The 17890-nt window shown below is 41.4% G+C and overlaps 1 protein-coding gene across 7 annotated transcripts in view; it reads left to right on the top strand.

Annotated features, from left to right (window-relative positions):
* dst (dystonin) overlaps window positions 1-17890 on the top strand; it is a 92205-nt gene that overhangs the window by 32480 nt on the left and 41835 nt on the right. For 5 of the 7 annotated variants that reach the window (XM_023963637.1, XM_023963631.1, XM_023963632.1 and 2 more), the window contains 25 exons: window positions 1069-1162; window positions 1252-1406; window positions 1556-2012; window positions 2088-2216; window positions 2312-2389; window positions 2472-2633; window positions 2765-2869; window positions 2994-3089; window positions 3172-3297; window positions 3381-3533; window positions 3615-3769; window positions 3854-3980; window positions 4133-4316; window positions 4678-4835; window positions 4917-5095; window positions 5175-5313; window positions 5398-5591; window positions 5690-5852; window positions 5916-5999; window positions 6085-6192; window positions 6291-6389; window positions 12201-12347; window positions 13368-13456; window positions 13528-13636; window positions 14080-17889. In XM_023963637.1, coding sequence (XP_023819405.1) covers window positions 1069-1162; window positions 1252-1406; window positions 1556-2012; window positions 2088-2216; window positions 2312-2389; window positions 2472-2633; window positions 2765-2869; window positions 2994-3089; window positions 3172-3297; window positions 3381-3533; window positions 3615-3769; window positions 3854-3980; window positions 4133-4316; window positions 4678-4835; window positions 4917-5095; window positions 5175-5313; window positions 5398-5591; window positions 5690-5852; window positions 5916-5999; window positions 6085-6192; window positions 6291-6389; window positions 12201-12347; window positions 13368-13456; window positions 13528-13636; window positions 14080-17889 — 7300 coding nt within the window. Of the gene's footprint in view, window positions 1-788; window positions 985-1068; window positions 1163-1251; window positions 1407-1555; window positions 2013-2087; window positions 2217-2311; window positions 2390-2471; window positions 2634-2764; window positions 2870-2993; window positions 3090-3171; window positions 3298-3380; window positions 3534-3614; window positions 3770-3853; window positions 3981-4132; window positions 4317-4677; window positions 4836-4916; window positions 5096-5174; window positions 5314-5397; window positions 5592-5689; window positions 5853-5915; window positions 6000-6084; window positions 6193-6290; window positions 6390-12200; window positions 12348-13367; window positions 13457-13527; window positions 13637-14079; window position 17890 lie in introns of those variants that run through there. The other 2 variants (XM_023963635.1, XM_023963636.1) reach the window with 2 other exon arrangements.

Raw genomic sequence — 17890 nt, 5'->3', positions numbered from 1 at the left:
ATAATGAATATAGTTGCAGACATGCTGATTTTAAGATAGAAAAAATCAAACCGTTTGTACACACACTCAGATGAAAAGATAAAAGCAAGTTTGGAAGTTGATGCTCAAATGCGCTGCATGAGTCAGCTGGTTTGTTGTGCTGATGGAGTGCATTAGTATCATATTGCAAGCTTGCTAATGTCTTTTCTGTAACCGGACAATGAATGGTCAGGGCTGCTTCAGGGTGTGTTCTGCAGAAATCCCCTACTGAGCTACTGATGTGTGCAGAAGCTATCACGCTCCTAATTACATCTGCCAACAGTGAGCACAGTTTTATGAGCTCAGTGTTGTTGAGCTCAAACAGACAATAAACAGCAGTGAGCACATATTTAGGAAGAATATTATCTATTCTTTTGAATTCTGACATTTAAGGTGACTCCACATAATTTGATGCATTTGATTTAATTTTTGAAGTAAAAAATCAGTGTTACATTTTAACTGATGCTGTTGCCATCTCTTATTTCTAGGCTTCCTCATAATTTTGAATTTTGTTGTTTGGACAATATCCTTTTTGCTTTTCAACAAGTTTACAGCATCTGCATGACAACCTGGAGAAACAGAAATTAAGGTTGTTTGCCTTTGCTTTTTACACTTTATGCAAAGAGACCTTTGCCCGGGCCTGTTCTTTAATTTTCATCCCCTGAGGAAGAATTTTTTTTTTTTTTTTTTTACGGTGGAATTCTTAGCACGCCCCTGTCCTGGAAATGACACTATATAAATATAAAGCTGTTCCAGCAGTTGGTTCCACAGGGGTTTCAGACAGGGAGGGTGAGGGTTAGCTTGCGAGTTAACCATGTAAAGGAAGATGGCCTATCTGAGCAGGACATCTACCGTCAGTAACAGCAGCTTTAACACCAGCTTTGGCTCCAGTGACAGCATCCTCACTGAACCTTTACAAATTAACAGCTCAATCTTTCTCAATAATAACATTGCATATGGATCCAGGTGAGAATATTGTTCGGATCCTCGACTTAAGGGTTGACTAATTAATTTTTAACAAAAATGTATTTCTTTGTGATTCTTTTTTAGACTTGAAATGTTGCAGCAGATCGCCAACAGAGTCCAGCGGGACTGTGTTAATGGTGAGGACAAGCTGGCTCTGGCAAGGACAGCCCTGCAGTCTGTGAGTTTGTTCACCTTGACTACACAGAACTTGTCTCCCATTTTTTGCATTGAGTTTTAATTGATAATTTTCTGTTTATTTTCTTTAAGGATGCAAAACGTCTTGAATCCGGAATTCAGTTCATGAACGAGGCTGAGATTGCCAGCTATCTCGTGGAGTGTGAAAATATTCTCAGACAGCAAGTAGTGGACATCCAAATTCTTCTAGATGGAAAGTTTCCATTTGCAGATCAACTTGTTCAAAGGTAAATTGTCTTTTATATTTCATGTTCTAAATCTTGCTTTTATTAAATTATTGAATGACCTTCATTTTAAATCTGAAAACAGGTCCAATGAATGAAGTAAATGAAGTATGGATATCTCATCATCTACCCCCTCATCTCGTTTATTGCAGGGTGTCAAAACTCCGGGATGATCTTCTGACTCTGAGAGCCGAGTGCTCCTCTGTGTACAGCCAAAGTCGCACCCTGTCTACAGAGCAAACCAAAATGATGATCTCCGGCATTACACAGAGCCTGAACTCCGGCTTCTCCCAGAGCATCAACTCAAGCCTGACCTCCAGCATTGGTCAAGTACTCACTCCAAGTGGCTTAAGTACACCTGGGTCCACCTTTACCTCAAGCCTTACACCCTGTCTGACCCCATCCTTGACGCCCGGTCTTCAGCCCTCTTCAGTCCAGAGCTATATGGGAAGTGGGGGGGGCATGGAGCCAGGCAGCCTGATGCATTTAAAACACATGCAGATCCGTAAGCCTTTACTGAAGTCCTTATTGGCAGACCCCAACATGACAGAGGAGGAAGTCAACATGAAATATGTGCAGGACCTCCTGAACTGGGTGGAGGAGATGCAGGTCAGCAGTTTTTAAATTCTTAATTTGAAGTTTACATGTGCTCAGATATTAAATGGTTTCTTTTCTGGGTTAAAGCTGCAGCTCGACCGGTCAGAGTGGGGCTCTGATTTGCCAACCGTGGAGATGCATTTGGAGAACCATAAGGGCGTTCACAGAGCCATTGAAGAATTTCAGATGAGTCTTAAAGATGCCAAGCTGAGTGAGGTAAGCTGACTTTAAAGTTTGTCCCTTCCTCTGAATTAAAGTTTAGTTTACACTGAGAAAAAAGAAACACCTTCCTTTTTTGTTATTATTTTCAGATTCAGATGACTTTACCCCTGAAGCTGAATTACTCTGACAAACTTAACAAACTGGAGAGGCAGTATGAAAGGCTGCTGGTAAACAAGCTGTTCACCTCTTCTTTTGATTTCAAAATGATTCCATTGGAAGTTTGACTTTATGAATGTGCTTTTCCTTCAGAGCTGCTCACGGGAACGACAAAACAACCTGGAGAACTTGCACGACTTTGTGTCACAAGCAACTCAAGAATTGATCTGGCTGAATGAAAAGGAGGAAGAGGAGGTGGCCTTTGACTGGAGCGATCGCAACAGCAGCATTTCCAAAAAGAGAGACTACCATGCTGTGAGTTGTTCTGGTTTTCAGTAAAAATGTCATTTGCAAAGACAAGAACCATTCTTTTTTTCTTGTTTTACTTTATTTTGCAATCAAAGTTGTGTGCAGCTTTTAAAGACAAGGGTTGTATGTCTACTAAGGATTTGATGAGGGAGTTGGATGAAAAAGAGGAGGCCATCAAGTCTGTACAGGACAAGGCAGAGCGCCTCATGTTCAAGAACCACCCTGCCAGGCTGACGATTGAAGTAAGTCCCGCTTTCTGTTCTGCAGTCAGAATGAGAGTTAGTGTTTAGAGCTGGTATTACTCTGAAAGATTATGATGTCATGTTGTAATTTCCTGGCTGTCTGCCTTTGTGGTTTTCTTTCCAGGCATACAAAGCTGCGCTGCAGACTCAGTGGAGTTGGATCTTACAGCTCTGCTCATGTGTGGAACAGCACCTTAAGGAGAACGCTGTTTATTTTGAGGTGCCTGCAACTGTTTCAGTTTATCAACAACATGCCATTTTTTTGTGTTGTCGCATCTAGCATCCCTTTTTGTCTCATTCAGTTTTTCAGTGATGCCAAGGAGTCCATGGACTACCTTAAAAATCTGCAAGACTCCATTCAGAGAAAGTACAGCTGCGATCGATCAAGCAGTCTACACAGACTGGAAGATCTCATTCAAGAGTCCATGGTAAACACAAGTGTGTGATGGTTATAGTGGAAGTTACAAGTAAAAAAATTCAAGAAAATCTATGTTTTAATGGCTGTTTTCAGGATGAAAAAGAGCAGCTTCTTCAGTACCGCAGCACTGTTGCTGGGTTGGTGGGTAGAGCCAAAAACATTGTTCAGCTCAGACCCAGGAGCCCAGAGAGTCCTCTTAGATGCTCCATTCCTGTCAAAGCTATTTGTGACTACCGTCAGATAGAGGTACAGCCTTATCTGACAAAACAGTTTAAAAAAAAGAAAAGTCCTTTTAGGGATTTAAATTTTCTGCTTAAACTCCTTTAGATTACCATCTACAAAGACGATGAGTGCGTTTTGGCCAATAATTCTCACAGAGCCAAGTGGAAAGTCATCAATCCAGCTGGGAACGAGGCAATGGTTCCCTCTGTGTGCTTTACTGTGCCACCCCCTAACAAAGAGGCTATTGACATGGCAACAAAGTGAGATTCATGGCTACATGTACCACATTTGAAAAGTTTTTTTTAATCAAGGCAAGTTTGTTACTTACTGTACATTTCCTGCAGAACTGAGCAGCTGTATCAGAACGTCTTGGCCTTGTGGCACCACTCCCACATCAACATGAAAAGTGTGGTGTCTTGGCACTATCTAATGGGAGACATACGTGCAATCCGCAACTGGAATGTGTCCTCGGTACGTTTATCTATCCGATTTCTCTTTAGACAGTGATTATTTACCAGCTGATCCTTTTTGGTGATCATTAGTCTCAGTTATATGGCCGACCAAAGAGAAAACCAATGAATGCAAATTCCTGCTTCACCTTTGCCCTTTCCTATGAACTATAGATAAAGACGATGCTGCCCGGTGAGCACCAGCAGGTCCTGAGCAGCCTGCAGTCCCACTTTGACGAGTTCCTGGAGGACAGTGAGGAGTCAGAGGTGTTCACTGTGGCTGATTGTGCACAGCTTGAAAGAGATGTGGCAGGCTGCAAGGAGTACTACCAAGAACTCCTTAGATCTGCTGAGAGAGGCAAGGCTCAGATTCCTCCCTCCTTTTTCTTCCATTCCAAACAAAGCATTTCAGATTTTTAAGTCAGCATCTTTTTAAGCTTTGAAAGATGAGATTGACTTTACTGTGAGTGTAACGTTTATACTTGGATGCAAATATGCAGATAAACAGGAGATGTGGTAGTAAAAAAGTGACATTTGTGTGCTGATTTGTTTGGCAAATATGTGTTATTTACATAAAATAACCCCTCCCATTTTCTTAAACAGGTTCTTATCATGGCGTAGGTTTTCAAGACTTTATCTTATTGAAATAGATGGTAAAAAGTCATGAAAATCAACTTATAAAATAAAAATAAAATATCTACTGAATTTTTTATCAACAGAGGAACATGAGGAGTCGGTTAACAATCATTACATCTCAGAAATCCGCAACTTCCGTATGCATCTGGAGGCTCATGAGGAACACCTGATCAGACAGATCCGCACACCGCTGGAGAGGGACGACTTGGAGCAGAGTCTGCAGCGCATCACAGAGCATGAGGTGAGCATCCTGCCATCTTTTCGTTTTATTTAATCCCCCAGGGTGTTATCTGTTTCATTGATTTGACATGTGTCTCTGCAGAGAAAGATGGCTGAGCTGGAGAGGCTGAAAGAGGATCTGGACGTCCTGAAGGGGAAGTGTGACCTTTTCCTCAGGCAGGCTGCAGGTTCTCCGTCTGTGTCGATGCTTTCATCCGAACTCTCTACCCTCCTTCAGAACATGGGCCAAGTGTCTTCCATGTCTTCCATTTATATGGACAAGTAAGCCTTTTTCTGGTAATTTAGACAAAAATATGTTTAAAGATTGGAGGTAAAAAGATATGCTTCCTGCTTTCTGCAGACTGAAAACAGTGAGTTTAGTGGTGAAGCACAGCCAGAACGCAGAGACTCATGTTAAGACGTACGAGTCGAAACTCTACGAGGAGGACGCCATGAACTCAGACATCAGATCCATTGAAAGCGTAATTTCTACACTTAAGGTAACACCATAAAGATGTTTATAGATGGATCAGCTCTTTTGCAGTTCTAAGTTGAAGGAGTAACGATTCTATGTGTTATCATAGCAATGGCGTGCAGAGATTGATGAGAGGCAGGAAGTATTCCACGACATGGAGGACGAGCTGCAGAAAGCTCGGGTCATCAGTGATCGCATGTTTAAGGCCCACAACGAGCGCGACTTCGACCTCGACTGGCACAAGGAGAAGGCTGATCAGCTGAGTGAGAGGTGGCAGAGCATTCACTCACAGATTGACGGCAGGTCATTGCAGCTTCTGTTTACTTTTACTGCTAAAATCATTTATCAATTATATTTTTTGCGGATTTTGCACATAGAAATGTATTTTTTACTTTTTATAGGCTTCGAGATCTGGATGGAATTAGTAAATTACTGAAGCACTACAGAGAGTCCTACAGCAGTGTTGATGAATGGATTAGAGAACTGGAAACAGCCCAGCTGAAGGCCCAAGAAAACAAACCCGATGACAGCAAGGCTCTGGCTGAGCTGCTGAACAAGCAAAAGGTAACACAGCACTGATTCACAAAGGCGTTTTGTACAAGACATTAACATTTGTATTTTTTGCAGGTGCTTGTTTCTGAAATTGAACAAAAACAGAGCAAGATCGACATGTGTCAGAAGTACTCAGAGCAATATTCATGTGCTATTAAGGTACCTTTGTTTTTCAACTATTTTCAAAGGGAACATTTAAAATAAATAAAAGAAGTAAGATCTAATCTTATTCTGTATAAATTAGGATTATGAACTTCAGCTGATGACATTTAGAGCAATGGTGGACTCGCAACACAAATCTCCCCTAAAGAAACGCAGGATGCAGAGTTCCTCAGATGCCATCCAGCAGGAGGTAAAAACAGCGTTCCGACTGCAACCATGTTTGTTTTCAGTGTTGTGGCAGAATGGAGCATATTCAGTGACAGACGTTTTGTTTGGTTTATGGATCAGTTTATGGATCTGCGAACCCGCTACACTGCTCTTGTGACTCTCATCACACAGTATGTGAAGTTTGCCAGCGAAACACTCAAAAGAGCTGAAGATGAAGAGGTAAACTTTAGGTTTGAATTACCTAATTTTTTATTTTAATTTCTGTGTTTTATTTTGTTGCTGTTTTTTGGGATGTAATTTTCACATGTTGCATGATTTAAAGGTCTTCTTTGCTGCTATCAACAGGGTTTACTAGTATAAAGTGTAGTTTTGCTCTTTATCTCCTGCTGCTTTTGGACCCATCAGCTGATGATGGGTGAAGAGGATTTGTAGCAGAGAAGCAAAGGAATCACACATAAGAGCAAAAGTCTGCATGGGTGGTCATTCCTTGCTGGTGAAGGTGGCATGCAGGGGGAATATTGCTAATGGATTCCTTTGCAGAAAAGGAAAAGCAAAGGCACAAAAAATCCAAAAGACTTTTCAAGAGTTTTATTGTTTAAAAATGTTGTTTGATAATGATTACTTTTTTAGTGTTACATTTTTTCCTTAGTTTTGTTTATTTAATTAAAAACTCTTGAAAAGTTTTTTTCATTTATTTTGCCATTTTCTCATGATTTTGAGTCCGTGGATGACTTGTGTTTTTTGCCTTTTAGAACAGAAAAGCATTTGAGAGAGCAGAGAATGTGAAAAAGGCAGAAAGCATGGAGCTCCTGAAAACCACAGGGGACTTAGAGATTAGACGACTAAAGCAGCAAGTTGAGGAGCAGGAATCCTTGCTCACTGAAAAGCAAGCTCGCGTGGAACAGCTGGAAGGAGAGCTGGAAACACAAAGCAAAACCATACATGATCTAAACTTTCAGAAGGCACAGCTTGAGCATGACCTTAATCAGTATCACACCAAGTTAGAGATTGCGTTGAAAGACAAAACGGCCACAGAGCAGGAGTTAAAGCACGCAAAAGTACAGATCGAACAAGCAGAGGCCACATGGTCTTTGACTCAGAAGAAACTCGAGGACCTCCTGAAGAAAGAAACTGATGACCAAGTTCAAAGTACACAGAAACACCAGAGAATAATTGCTGAGGAGGATGGCAGCTTTGCAGCTGAAGAAGAGTTTCATAGTCAACTTCAGGCTAAAAACAGTCTGCAGCCGACTGGACTTAGCCAGCCAACAAAAGATAGTGAACTCAAGTCATCGCTGGCTGAAATGCAGGATGTCCTGCAGCAGAAGCTAGAGGAACTTGTTGTTGTTCAGAAAAAAGCAGAGATGGCAGAAGAGAAGGCTCAAAGTTATAAAAAACTGTTAGACGATAGCAACAACAGGCTAAAGAAGCTCCAGATGGACATGGAGAGTGAAAGGATGCAGTTCAGGCAGAAATCAGATGATCTCCAGCAGGAAACAGTAAACACCAAGAAGTCTGTGAGCGAACTTCAAGAAGAAATCCGCTCTCTTCAAAGAGCAAAGTCCTCCTTGGAGCAGAGCGTTTTCTTCCAGAGCACTGAAGTTGAAGGTGTGAAAGAGCAGCTGAAAATGACCCAAGGAGAGCTGCAGAAGAAAAGCTCCGCTGAGCAAGAAAACAGCTACAAAATAAACAACCTGGAGGAAGAAGCTGCCTCCAAACAGGCCGTAATAGATCAGCTGAAGTACAAGTGCAATGAGCTGACGAGGATGAACGTCTCATCTGACAGTGAAATCAGAGGCCTCCAGATCCAGATGGAGTCACTGGAAAAAGAGAGATCACTTTCTGAACAAAAGATCAGGTCTTTAAGGAGTGATTTAGAGAACTGGAAACAACAGCTCCAGACGTCTACAGAAGAAAACGCCACGATGAAGAGATCTGAGCAGTCGCTTAAGCTCAAGTGTAAAAACCTTGAGGGAGAACTTCAAAAAAGTGATTTGGTTGCAAATCAGCTGCAAAGAAAAAATGATGAGCTGAAAAAATTAAATTTGGAGTTGGAGCAGAACCTAAAGAATGCGCGAGCTAAACTTGATCAGGTGTCGATGGAAGTCGAGAGCAAAGATCAGCAGATCAAAATCCTCAAGTCTCAAGTAGAGGGTACCAAGTCACAAGTCAGAATTATTGAGGACGAATTGAACAAAAGATCTCACACCACTCATGAGCTTCAGCTGAGGCTTCAAGATTACAGCGACGATTCAAAGAAGATAAACGAGCTGCAGCAAAAAATCAAATCCCTTAATTCAAACATTTCAAATTACGAGCAGGAAATAGCATCTCTGAAGTTGCAGGTCAGCTCTTTCCTTTTAGAGAAGAATGCAGCAAACCAGAAGATCCACATGCAAAAGGAAGAGATAAATAATTTAAATGAGATGCTAAAGAATAAAAATGCAGAGCTGCAAAAGCAATCAAATGAAAGTCAAAAGCTTCTGAACAAAGTTAACATGTTAGAAGATGAGCTTTTTAGTCATAAGAACAGTTTAAAAGGTTTATCCAGTAATTCAGAGAAAGTAGCTGAAAACCTAAAGAAAGAAATCCACACTCTTCAGAATGATAAGAAAGTAGCAGAAAGAAAAGCTGACAGCTTGAATGCCAAAATCTCTGAACTGAGCTCCTCTCTGCAAAAATCAAAAGAGGAACTGATTCGAGAGACTCAAGAAAGAAAATCAAAAGAATTCAAAATCCAACAACTAGAGACTGAGCTTCAGAGAACCAGTCTGGCTGTCAAAGAATTGACATCCAGTACTGAGAAATCCCGATCAAATCTACACCACGAGAACATAATCCTGAAGAAGAAGAAATCTGATATGTTAGACAAAAACGCCTTGTTGGGATCTGAGGTCAAAACACTGAAGGAGAATCTGCAACGAGCCCAAGCAGACACAGAGCAAAAGCAAAGAGAAAACTCTGCTCTTCAGCTGAAATCCCAGCAGATGGAGCTACAACTGGACAAGTGCAAGATGATGCTGGAGGAACTAAAGGGTAAACTCGAACTCCAAAAAGAGGGCTACGAAAAGCAGCTCTGGCTCATGCAGACAGAGGTGGAGAAAAAACTAACCTTACTGCAATCTGAGATCATAAGAGAAAGCAAACAGTCCAGTGGTGCAGAATTAGCTTTGATGCTGAACAATTATTTTAAACAAGATGTGCATTTGACAAAAATGGTGCACCAAACCACAGTGGAATCAAAACAAGTAGACCAAGAGTTGCAAATGAAACAGGAGAAGCTGCAGGAAGAAAAAACAATACTTGCACAAGATTTGTCAAAAGCAAAGTCAGATATCGCCCAACTTGAGAATGAAAAACTTCAACTCAGCTCAAAAATTGCTGCCCTGCAAAGCTTCAGTAACCAGCAAACATTTGAGATAACAAAGTTTGAAAAGCTGGTGGCAGAGAGCGAGCGTAAACTGACACTTAAAGAAAACGAAGTGAGAGTTCTGCGGGAGCAAATAGAATTATATGCAAGAGAAGTGAAAAGTCTTCAGGAGGCCCTTTCATCCGTCAACGTGGAAGGGCTGAAAGGTCATCAGAACGTTACAAACAGCAAGACAGATGTTCTCATGGCAAAGAAAACGGCGCCCGTCAGTAAAACTGCAAAGTCCATCATGGAAGACGAAAAACTTAAAATGAAAAAGGTATGAATGAAGTTGCTTATGTATTAATACACCAAACAATGATGGTTGCTGCCATATTTGACTTACATGCTTAACCTACATTCTATGATGACTTTAACACTGAACCTAAAAGGTTTACCCATCTTACATCCACAGACAACAACAACGGAGAGAAGAAATGTTCTGGAGGAAAAAAAGCAAGTCCAGAAAGAGGACTCTATCTATCAAACTCCCACACTTCAACCAAAAGACGTCCGACAAACAACTTACAAGAGTGACATCACATCAAGTCAGCCTGCATCCGTCTCCTCGCATGGATACATGTCACTCTGTGGACTAACAGACCAGCAAACAAACAGAACTAACATCAGCAAGACGAGAATGTATCAAACCATAGAGATCCACGAAAGTGTGAGCTCATTAGATAAGAGTACAGCAAACTTTGGAACCAAACACGTTGAAGCCACTTCCCAAAAGCTACCAGAAGTCAAATGGAGCACAAACATTCAGTACCTGATCAAATATCAACTCGTAGATGAAGAGATTTTGAGAAAGTTAGAGATGGGCTTTATCACACCGGCAGAGGTGGAAGCTTTGCTTGTTCAGCCCATTGACAAACCAACTGCCATCACTGGAGTTTATGTAGAGTCAAGCAAGAAAAAAATTTCCTTCATAGAAGCTGCTGAAAAGGGGTTCCTCGCAAAGACGTATGCACTTGAGTTTCTAGAGGCTCAAGCTGCAACAGGGAGTCTAGCAGACTTGGCCACAGGACAAATACACTCAGTTGCTGAGGCTGTGGAGATGGGAATCATTGATGCATGCATGAAAGATAAACTGATTGAGGCAGAGAAAGCTGTGAGGGGCTACGTGCATAAAGGGAGAATGCTGTCTGTCTTTCAAGCAATGGAGGAAAGGATTCTTGACAGATTCTCGAAGTGCAGGTAGCAACAGGGGGGTTGATAAACCCTGAGACTCATACCAGGGTGCCAGCTTGCATTGCAGTAGAGCAGGGTCTTTTGAGCAAAGAGATTCTGCAGAGTCTCTATGATCCGGTGAGTAACCCCAGAGGCTTCCACAACCCTGACACTGGACAGAAAGCATACTACTCTGAAGTACTCAAGACATGTTTGTATGACGTTGATGGCGGAGTGTTTCTCACCCCATTTGGTGAGAGGCACCTAACGAGCACATCTCCACTCAGTCCTCATAAAGTGTCAGTTGTGAACAGCAGCTGCGGATCTGAAATGTCAACACACGAAGCCTTTAAAGGAAAGCACATTGACAAGAAGACATATTTGTCTCTGTCTAGGTTGGAAAGTGAATGGCAGGAAAAGCCCATAACTGACCCCAGTGGAAATCTGTGTCACATCATCACAGATAACAGAAGTGGTCGTCAGATTTGTCTTGAGTCTGCTCTAAGTCAGCGGTTTCTGGAAGCGTCTGAGCTTGAAAGCTATCGCAGCGGAGCTTTAAGTATCTACGAGATTGTTGACATTATTTTCTCCAGGATGGTCATTGTGGAAGATGTAAACAGCACCATTGCTGGTTTATGGGATGTCACTCAAAAGAAGAGGCTCTCCATCCTGCAGGGATTTCAGCAGGGGCTCACAGACAGAGCCACTGCCCTACGACTTTTGGAGTCTCAGGCCTGCACTGGTGGCATTTGTGACCCATCGTCTGGGGAAAAACTTTCCCTCTGTGATGCTCTCAAAAGAGGTCTTGTGGATGAGGGATTAAATCAGCAACTTCAACCCTTTGAGCAGGCATATAATGGCATTGTTGACCCTTTGACTGGGAAGACTTTGACAGTTTCCCAGGCTGCCCAGGAAAATCTCTTCCCTAAGAATGCTGCTTTCCGCTGTATTGAATTTCAGCTGCTGACTGGGGGGCCCATAGACCCCGTTACTCATGACAGGGTCTCACCTGAGGAAGCCATTCAGAGGGGCCTTGTTGACAAAGTTATTGCCAGTAGTCTCAAAGATGAAAAGCATCACACCAAGGCCCTCAGCTGTCCAAAGACCAAGAGGAGAATGACTTTTAAAGAGGCGCTTGAACGGAGCGTGTTTGACTGCCACACTGGTTTAAGGTTACTGGAGGCTACAAAACTTCATGGATTTGGAGCCAAATCAACGTTTCATTATGTTTGGGCATATAAATAAACAATTAAATATATAGTTACTGAGAGTATTAAAGTAAATCCTGCAGATGAAATCTCTTGTTGTTTTTTCCAATTATTTCTACTATTGTTAGGTTGATGTAACTGATCATTTTGTCTTCGTTGTTGTAAGATGATGACATTAAGTATCTGAGCTTTTACTGAAGAGCTGATAGTCATGTTAAAACCCACTTGTTTTGATTCTAGAGATCTGTTGATGAGGAGAAGAGAGAGCATGGTGATAAGGTTAGCAAGCTGTTACACTGGATGTCCGATGTGAAACGAACCGTGAACAATGATGCAAAAGCCCTGAAAGATACTAATGCCAACACAGATGCTTCAAATAAGCCCAAGGTAATAAATGAGTTCATATGCCCAGTAGTTTATGATGTTGTCAGAGCCTATATGTCCTCTAGAAATCCAAATATAAAGATCTTTTTCTGTCATAGTGTGTGATTTCTAATAAAATCTTTCTCTACCTTTGACTTTAAATATATTTTACTGTGAGGAGAAATTCTAATTTATTTATTTCCCCTTTAAACACTTAATTATACATTTATTGTATCAGAACAATAATACATAACAAAAGAACCATATGTGGCACAAGCACTCACGTTTCAGGAACTGCACTTTTATTTGTGAATTCGTTGGCCCCAAAACATAGTATTTGCATATGACGTGGATATTTTTACATTGGAGATACTGATTATTATTCTGATTCCATTTATTAAAGCAGTCAAAGTTATCATAAAAAGCCAGTATTCTCCTAAAAAACATGTTTTAAAAAAACAAGTTTCTTCCCCTTCTTTTTACATTATCTCCAAATTTTCTGCCCTGCGTGTAAAAACTACACTTAAAAATGTAAAATATAAAGAAAATCCGAAAGCAACTTGACATTTTTCATTTGTTTAGTTAATTCTTAAATTGTATTCATTGTACATTCAATAGTGGCAACTATTCAGTTTATTACTTTGTTTAGAACCTATTTTGGTTCCTCTTTATGGATTTTTGCTACAAACAGTTACTGAAATTCATGTAAAATATGTTAACACTTTGCTGTGAAATGAAGCAAATAAAAAGATTATAAGCAAAACTCAAAATCAAATTCTGACTGTAAAAATCAAGCATTTTGTTGGTTACAAAGCAGTTTTAATAGTTTTAACTTTTTTGTTTGTTTCAATTAATCTATAAATTTTGCTACATTGATTTATTTCTTGCAGTTGCAAGAAGATGCATCACTATTTACAAGCATCAATTCCTATGTGTGTTTATATACTTTATGTTTTTGTATGCAAATCATAAAAATGGTAATAAAACATGGCTGGAGCTATTCTGCTGTGTATGATATGAACTCATCAGGATTTTTGGGTTTAGGTGTCCGTTGAGGAAATGGTTGCCAAAAAAGAGCAAGTTGCAGAAGCGCTCAAGGGCACGCAAATGATGCTCAACAAACACGGTGAAAAGTAAGTGTCTTTGCTCTGACGAGCTTCTTAAATATATTTCCATTCTGCAGTTTTTATTTTTCCTCTTACAGAATGACAGAAGAAGATAGAACGAAGGCAGAGGAGCAACTGGCGGCTCTGAGTGAGGCTTACAGCGAACTTTGCCAGCAATGCTCCGATCAGACAAACTCTGCAGATGAGGTTGGGCCCTTCGTAGACCCCCTGATGTTTTATTGCATGACTAACCATGAACCTCCTGGATAGTTTTGCCTTGTACCTTCAGCCTAGTTACAACTCAAAAAGTATGCTGTAAACATGCTTGACTTGCATTTGGTTTGAAAAAAGATGAAAAAGACTCCTTGAGCTTCATGTGGTTTACTGTGACGGCATTACCTGTGCCATCTGACTAACTACACTCTTTTTGCAAGACGCTGGATCCTGCAGTCTCAGGTGCATGACAGCTTTAACAGTGTTGTGTGTTCCTTTTCCTGATGCAATCCTGTCATATTCTTGCTCTCCTGCACAAACTTTTAACATGCTCATGTTTGTATGATGGTGAGTATACATTTTGTCTTGCTTTGAAATATTTTGTTTTATCAAGTCAAAGCTTGTCAAGTAACTTGACATTTTACATTTTTCTGCAGGGCTTCAAAACGACCCAATGCTTGATGGATGAAGTAACGTGGGCCGCTTTCCCAGAGTCCATCATGACCCCCAACCCCTCTCTGTCTGGGACAAATGACCATATGGACCGTGAAAAAAATGTCATGTACCAGTCTGCACCAAAGCACCCTTCACAGTACGAAGCAGACAAATGCATACAAAGTTTGCACATTTCTTCTGTGTCCCTGTCCGACGTGGCAGCAGCAAGGAAAGGATTTGAATGTGAAGAACTGGTCATTAAGGTCATAGAGATCAGTGAGGAGGCAGATGGTGTGGATGTGTGGTACACAGGAGACACACTGACCCTGGACAAAGCTTTTGAGTGCAGTCTCATTCCCGCTTCTCTGTATGTTGAAATACTCCAGAGACAGAAGATAAATCATGGTTTTGATGAAAACCTTTTTCTTCTTGAAAAGCAGTTGGAACCTTGTGACATTGAAGGAATGATACTAACCTGCCTCAGCAGGCCTAAATCGAATGAACCAGAGAGAAATGTAAAGACTTTAAGGGCTGTAAATGTTGGCCTAAAGGATCAGAAAATCCCATCAAGGCAGCTTTCAGGTCAGATAGGTGTAGGTAGAGAAAAAGATAGAAATGTGTTAGAGGAAAGCTCTCAAGGGGGTGTTAATTTGAGGGTGGATGCAGCTGTTCAGTGTGATTTGATGAGTTGCAGCTGCTGGCTCACTGTTTTGGGACACCAGCAGCAGTTTTTGGGGCTTGTTTTGCCAAAGTCTGATCAAACCATGATCACTTCCCTCCAGCATGATAAACAAATCAATGTGATCAGCAGTGGACTATTGAGTAATCCAGTAAAAATGGCAGCGTTTTATATTCCAGAGTATTCAGAGGTGATGGATTTCACTACTGCTGTTCACAATGGTTTCATCGACGCTCACGCAGCAGAGGTGCTGAAATCTCTTGAGATTCCTGATGAGCTTCCTGATATTAATGACCTTAATGAAAAGTTTTCATCTTGGCTCATACATAAAAACGTATCGGTTGAGGGATGGCAGTGTAGTTCTGAGGGTGCAGAGGTGAGTAAACCCACTCCCACAGAGGTAGAGCAGTTGTTCATTTCACACCTGATGATCAATAGTTACATCGATCTAAAGTCGGCTCAGAGGGTGCTAATCCTCGACAGTCATTTGACTCGAGTGGCTCAGGCTTTTCTTGAAGACTTGAAGCCCACTGGTGTGAAGATGCTTTCACACCTCAACAGAGGAATAGAGAACACTTTTTATTCAGATGATGTTTTTAAGGACAACGTTAACATGACATTTGATGAAAACTCACATCTTTTATTTGAGCCACACAGTTTTTCCTCTGTAAGCACTAAAACCAAAAGGTTTGATGCAAAGCCTTTTACAGCTGACGTGCTGGATAATGGAGGCAGTGTAAATACAATAGAACCCATGGTGCAAGATGAAGGCCAATCAAAAGACAGTTCCAACTGGAATAGCTTAAATTATTCAGAACAGAAAAAATACAAAAATGAATCAGAATTTGAGTTTGAAAACCGTTTCAGCCTTGATGGTCAATCATCTCCAGAGATATCAGGATCTTCAAAATTCTCCATGAAGTCACAATGTGATGTGATTGATTCTGAGTCATCATTTACATCTTCCCTTCAGAAACCGTACTTTAGTAAATCAGTGAGGGTGGATAACAGTCAGACTGAGTTTTTGTCCTTTGATCACCTAAAGGAGAAAGAAAGCCCATCTGATTACTCTGTTCCATCTATGTATGGCCAAAGGGCAGCAGGATGTCCTTCAGACAAAGATCCTGAGGGATATTGTGACTTCACAGAAGCTTTTAACAGGAGAGCAGTGGATGTAAAGTTTGCCCCTGAGCTGGATGAGCCACAGTTAGTTGAAGAAATGTGCATTTTAAAGGCTGAGGAGGAGACAGCATGTGGTCTGAATCGGTCAAACCCAACTAAAATACTACAAAACTTATCTACGTTTCCATGCAATCAAAGTAGTGATCTATTTCCTATTGTATCATCTGAAAACAATAACATTGATCCTCAAAACAGCGTTTATTCCCATGGAAACACCTTTGCATTCACTTCGGAGGGCGGCAGGATATTCTTACCTCATTTTCATAAAGCCGAAAATGTGCAGGAGCCGCCTGAAAGGAAAGTTGCTGTCATGTTCCTTGATTCACCCAAAGAGTACTCAGAGAGTGCAGATATAGACAACGAGAAAAAGTCAGAAACCAGAACAGACCGTGAGCATCACTCTCATCAGCATGAAATGAACTCACCGTCCTCTTGGAGCGAGACACCAGCAGACTGTTGTCCTCAGGCCGTGAATGGTACCTCAATGCTCATAATCAGTGAGGACCTGACAGGAGGAGCTGGCATCAGCGGAACTTTGGTAGACAGTTCTGCTTTGACAGAGTCGGTATTAACCCCTTATGTCTGTTCTGACACACAAAGTCAACACATCACCTCTGCTTTCCCCTCATGCCAGTCAAGCAGCCCCCCCACTGATGATGTTCTCACTGATGGATTGGATGCTGGTCTTTTTGTGGTCCCATCATTCCATAATGATATGTGTGCAAAAAACAATACAGAAACTGACAGAAGTGATGCTCGCTCATCTTTGGATGGAGATCCAGCTAGGAGTGGAGAGTGCTCCTCCTGCTCCTGGGGTTTACATGCAGATGGAGTCATGTCTCCATTAGAGGATTGTAGCAACTATGACATACGCTGTACGGAAAATAGCAATAGAATTGCCTCACCTCAGCAACCGGGGCCTCTTTTGAGAGCCGACTTCATCGTTGAACCAAAGCCTTGCTGTTTTCAGAACGCTCAGATTGAAATTTTAACTCCTCCTCAGCTTCTTTCTTCATCTCAGTCACCAACTGCTCTCAGTAACCTGAATGCAGAAGACATCAGTCACATGCGATGTGATATGACGGATTCAATACAGACTGATGAAGATTTTGTGGGTTCAAACAGTAAAAGAAATTATTCTGAATTTCAGAATGAGAGTCTTTCCCTTCCAAGACAACATGGTGGCACTTGTGAGGTTTTTGGTGATTCTGGGAAGAACTTTGCATCATGGCAGGAGACGAGCAATGATAATGGAAATGCACTGTGCTCTGATCCACCAGACATTTCCTTTAGACATCCAATAACAGAAGAAAATGCAGGGTCTTCCTGCCAGGCAGATTTAAAAAAAGTAGATGAAAGCTTTTCTGACCATTCTCAGGTGGCTGCAAATGTCCTTTCAGAAAGCTGCAATGCATCTACAGGTACCTCCTCAGAATCACATTCTAATTCTTCACAGATAGTTTCAGAGGATTGTAATGAAAATCTACTCAAAGACAGTGTTTTGCATAAGGACAGAGATGATCTAGAGCTTCTTGATTCTCAGAAGAGTAATGCACCTGGTGGTGTTGTGGACAGCAGTTCTTTGTGTCTTTCCTCGGTTATCGAGAGCCAGAACACCTTCGATTCAAACAGCAAAAACAAGGAAAACTCCCAACTTGTGTGTCAGGAGGATGCAGAACATCTGGATGCTCCAAATTTCCAGCAGCGATTCCTGCAGCTTTTCCAGACTGTTTCCTCAGGCCAAGATTTCTCAGTCCTTCAGGAAATGATGGACTCACTGAGCAGTGGCCTGGGAACCAGCTCCATGGAGGAGCGCTGGCACACTTTAGAGAGCATTCAGGAGGAGAGCTTAGAGGAAGAAGAGGAGGCTGCAGAAGAAAAGTCTAGAGCCCATTATGTTGCTGCAACAGTTCACAGAACATCCGCTCATGTTTCTGACTTCTCAGAAAAGG

The sequence above is a fragment of the Oryzias latipes genome, chromosome 15 (genome assembly GCF_002234675.1).
Source record: "Oryzias latipes chromosome 15, ASM223467v1".
Taxonomy (NCBI): Eukaryota; Metazoa; Chordata; class Actinopteri; order Beloniformes; family Adrianichthyidae; genus Oryzias; species Oryzias latipes.
Note: the sequence above shows the minus strand (reverse complement) of the source record. Positions and strands in the feature narration are given on the sequence as shown.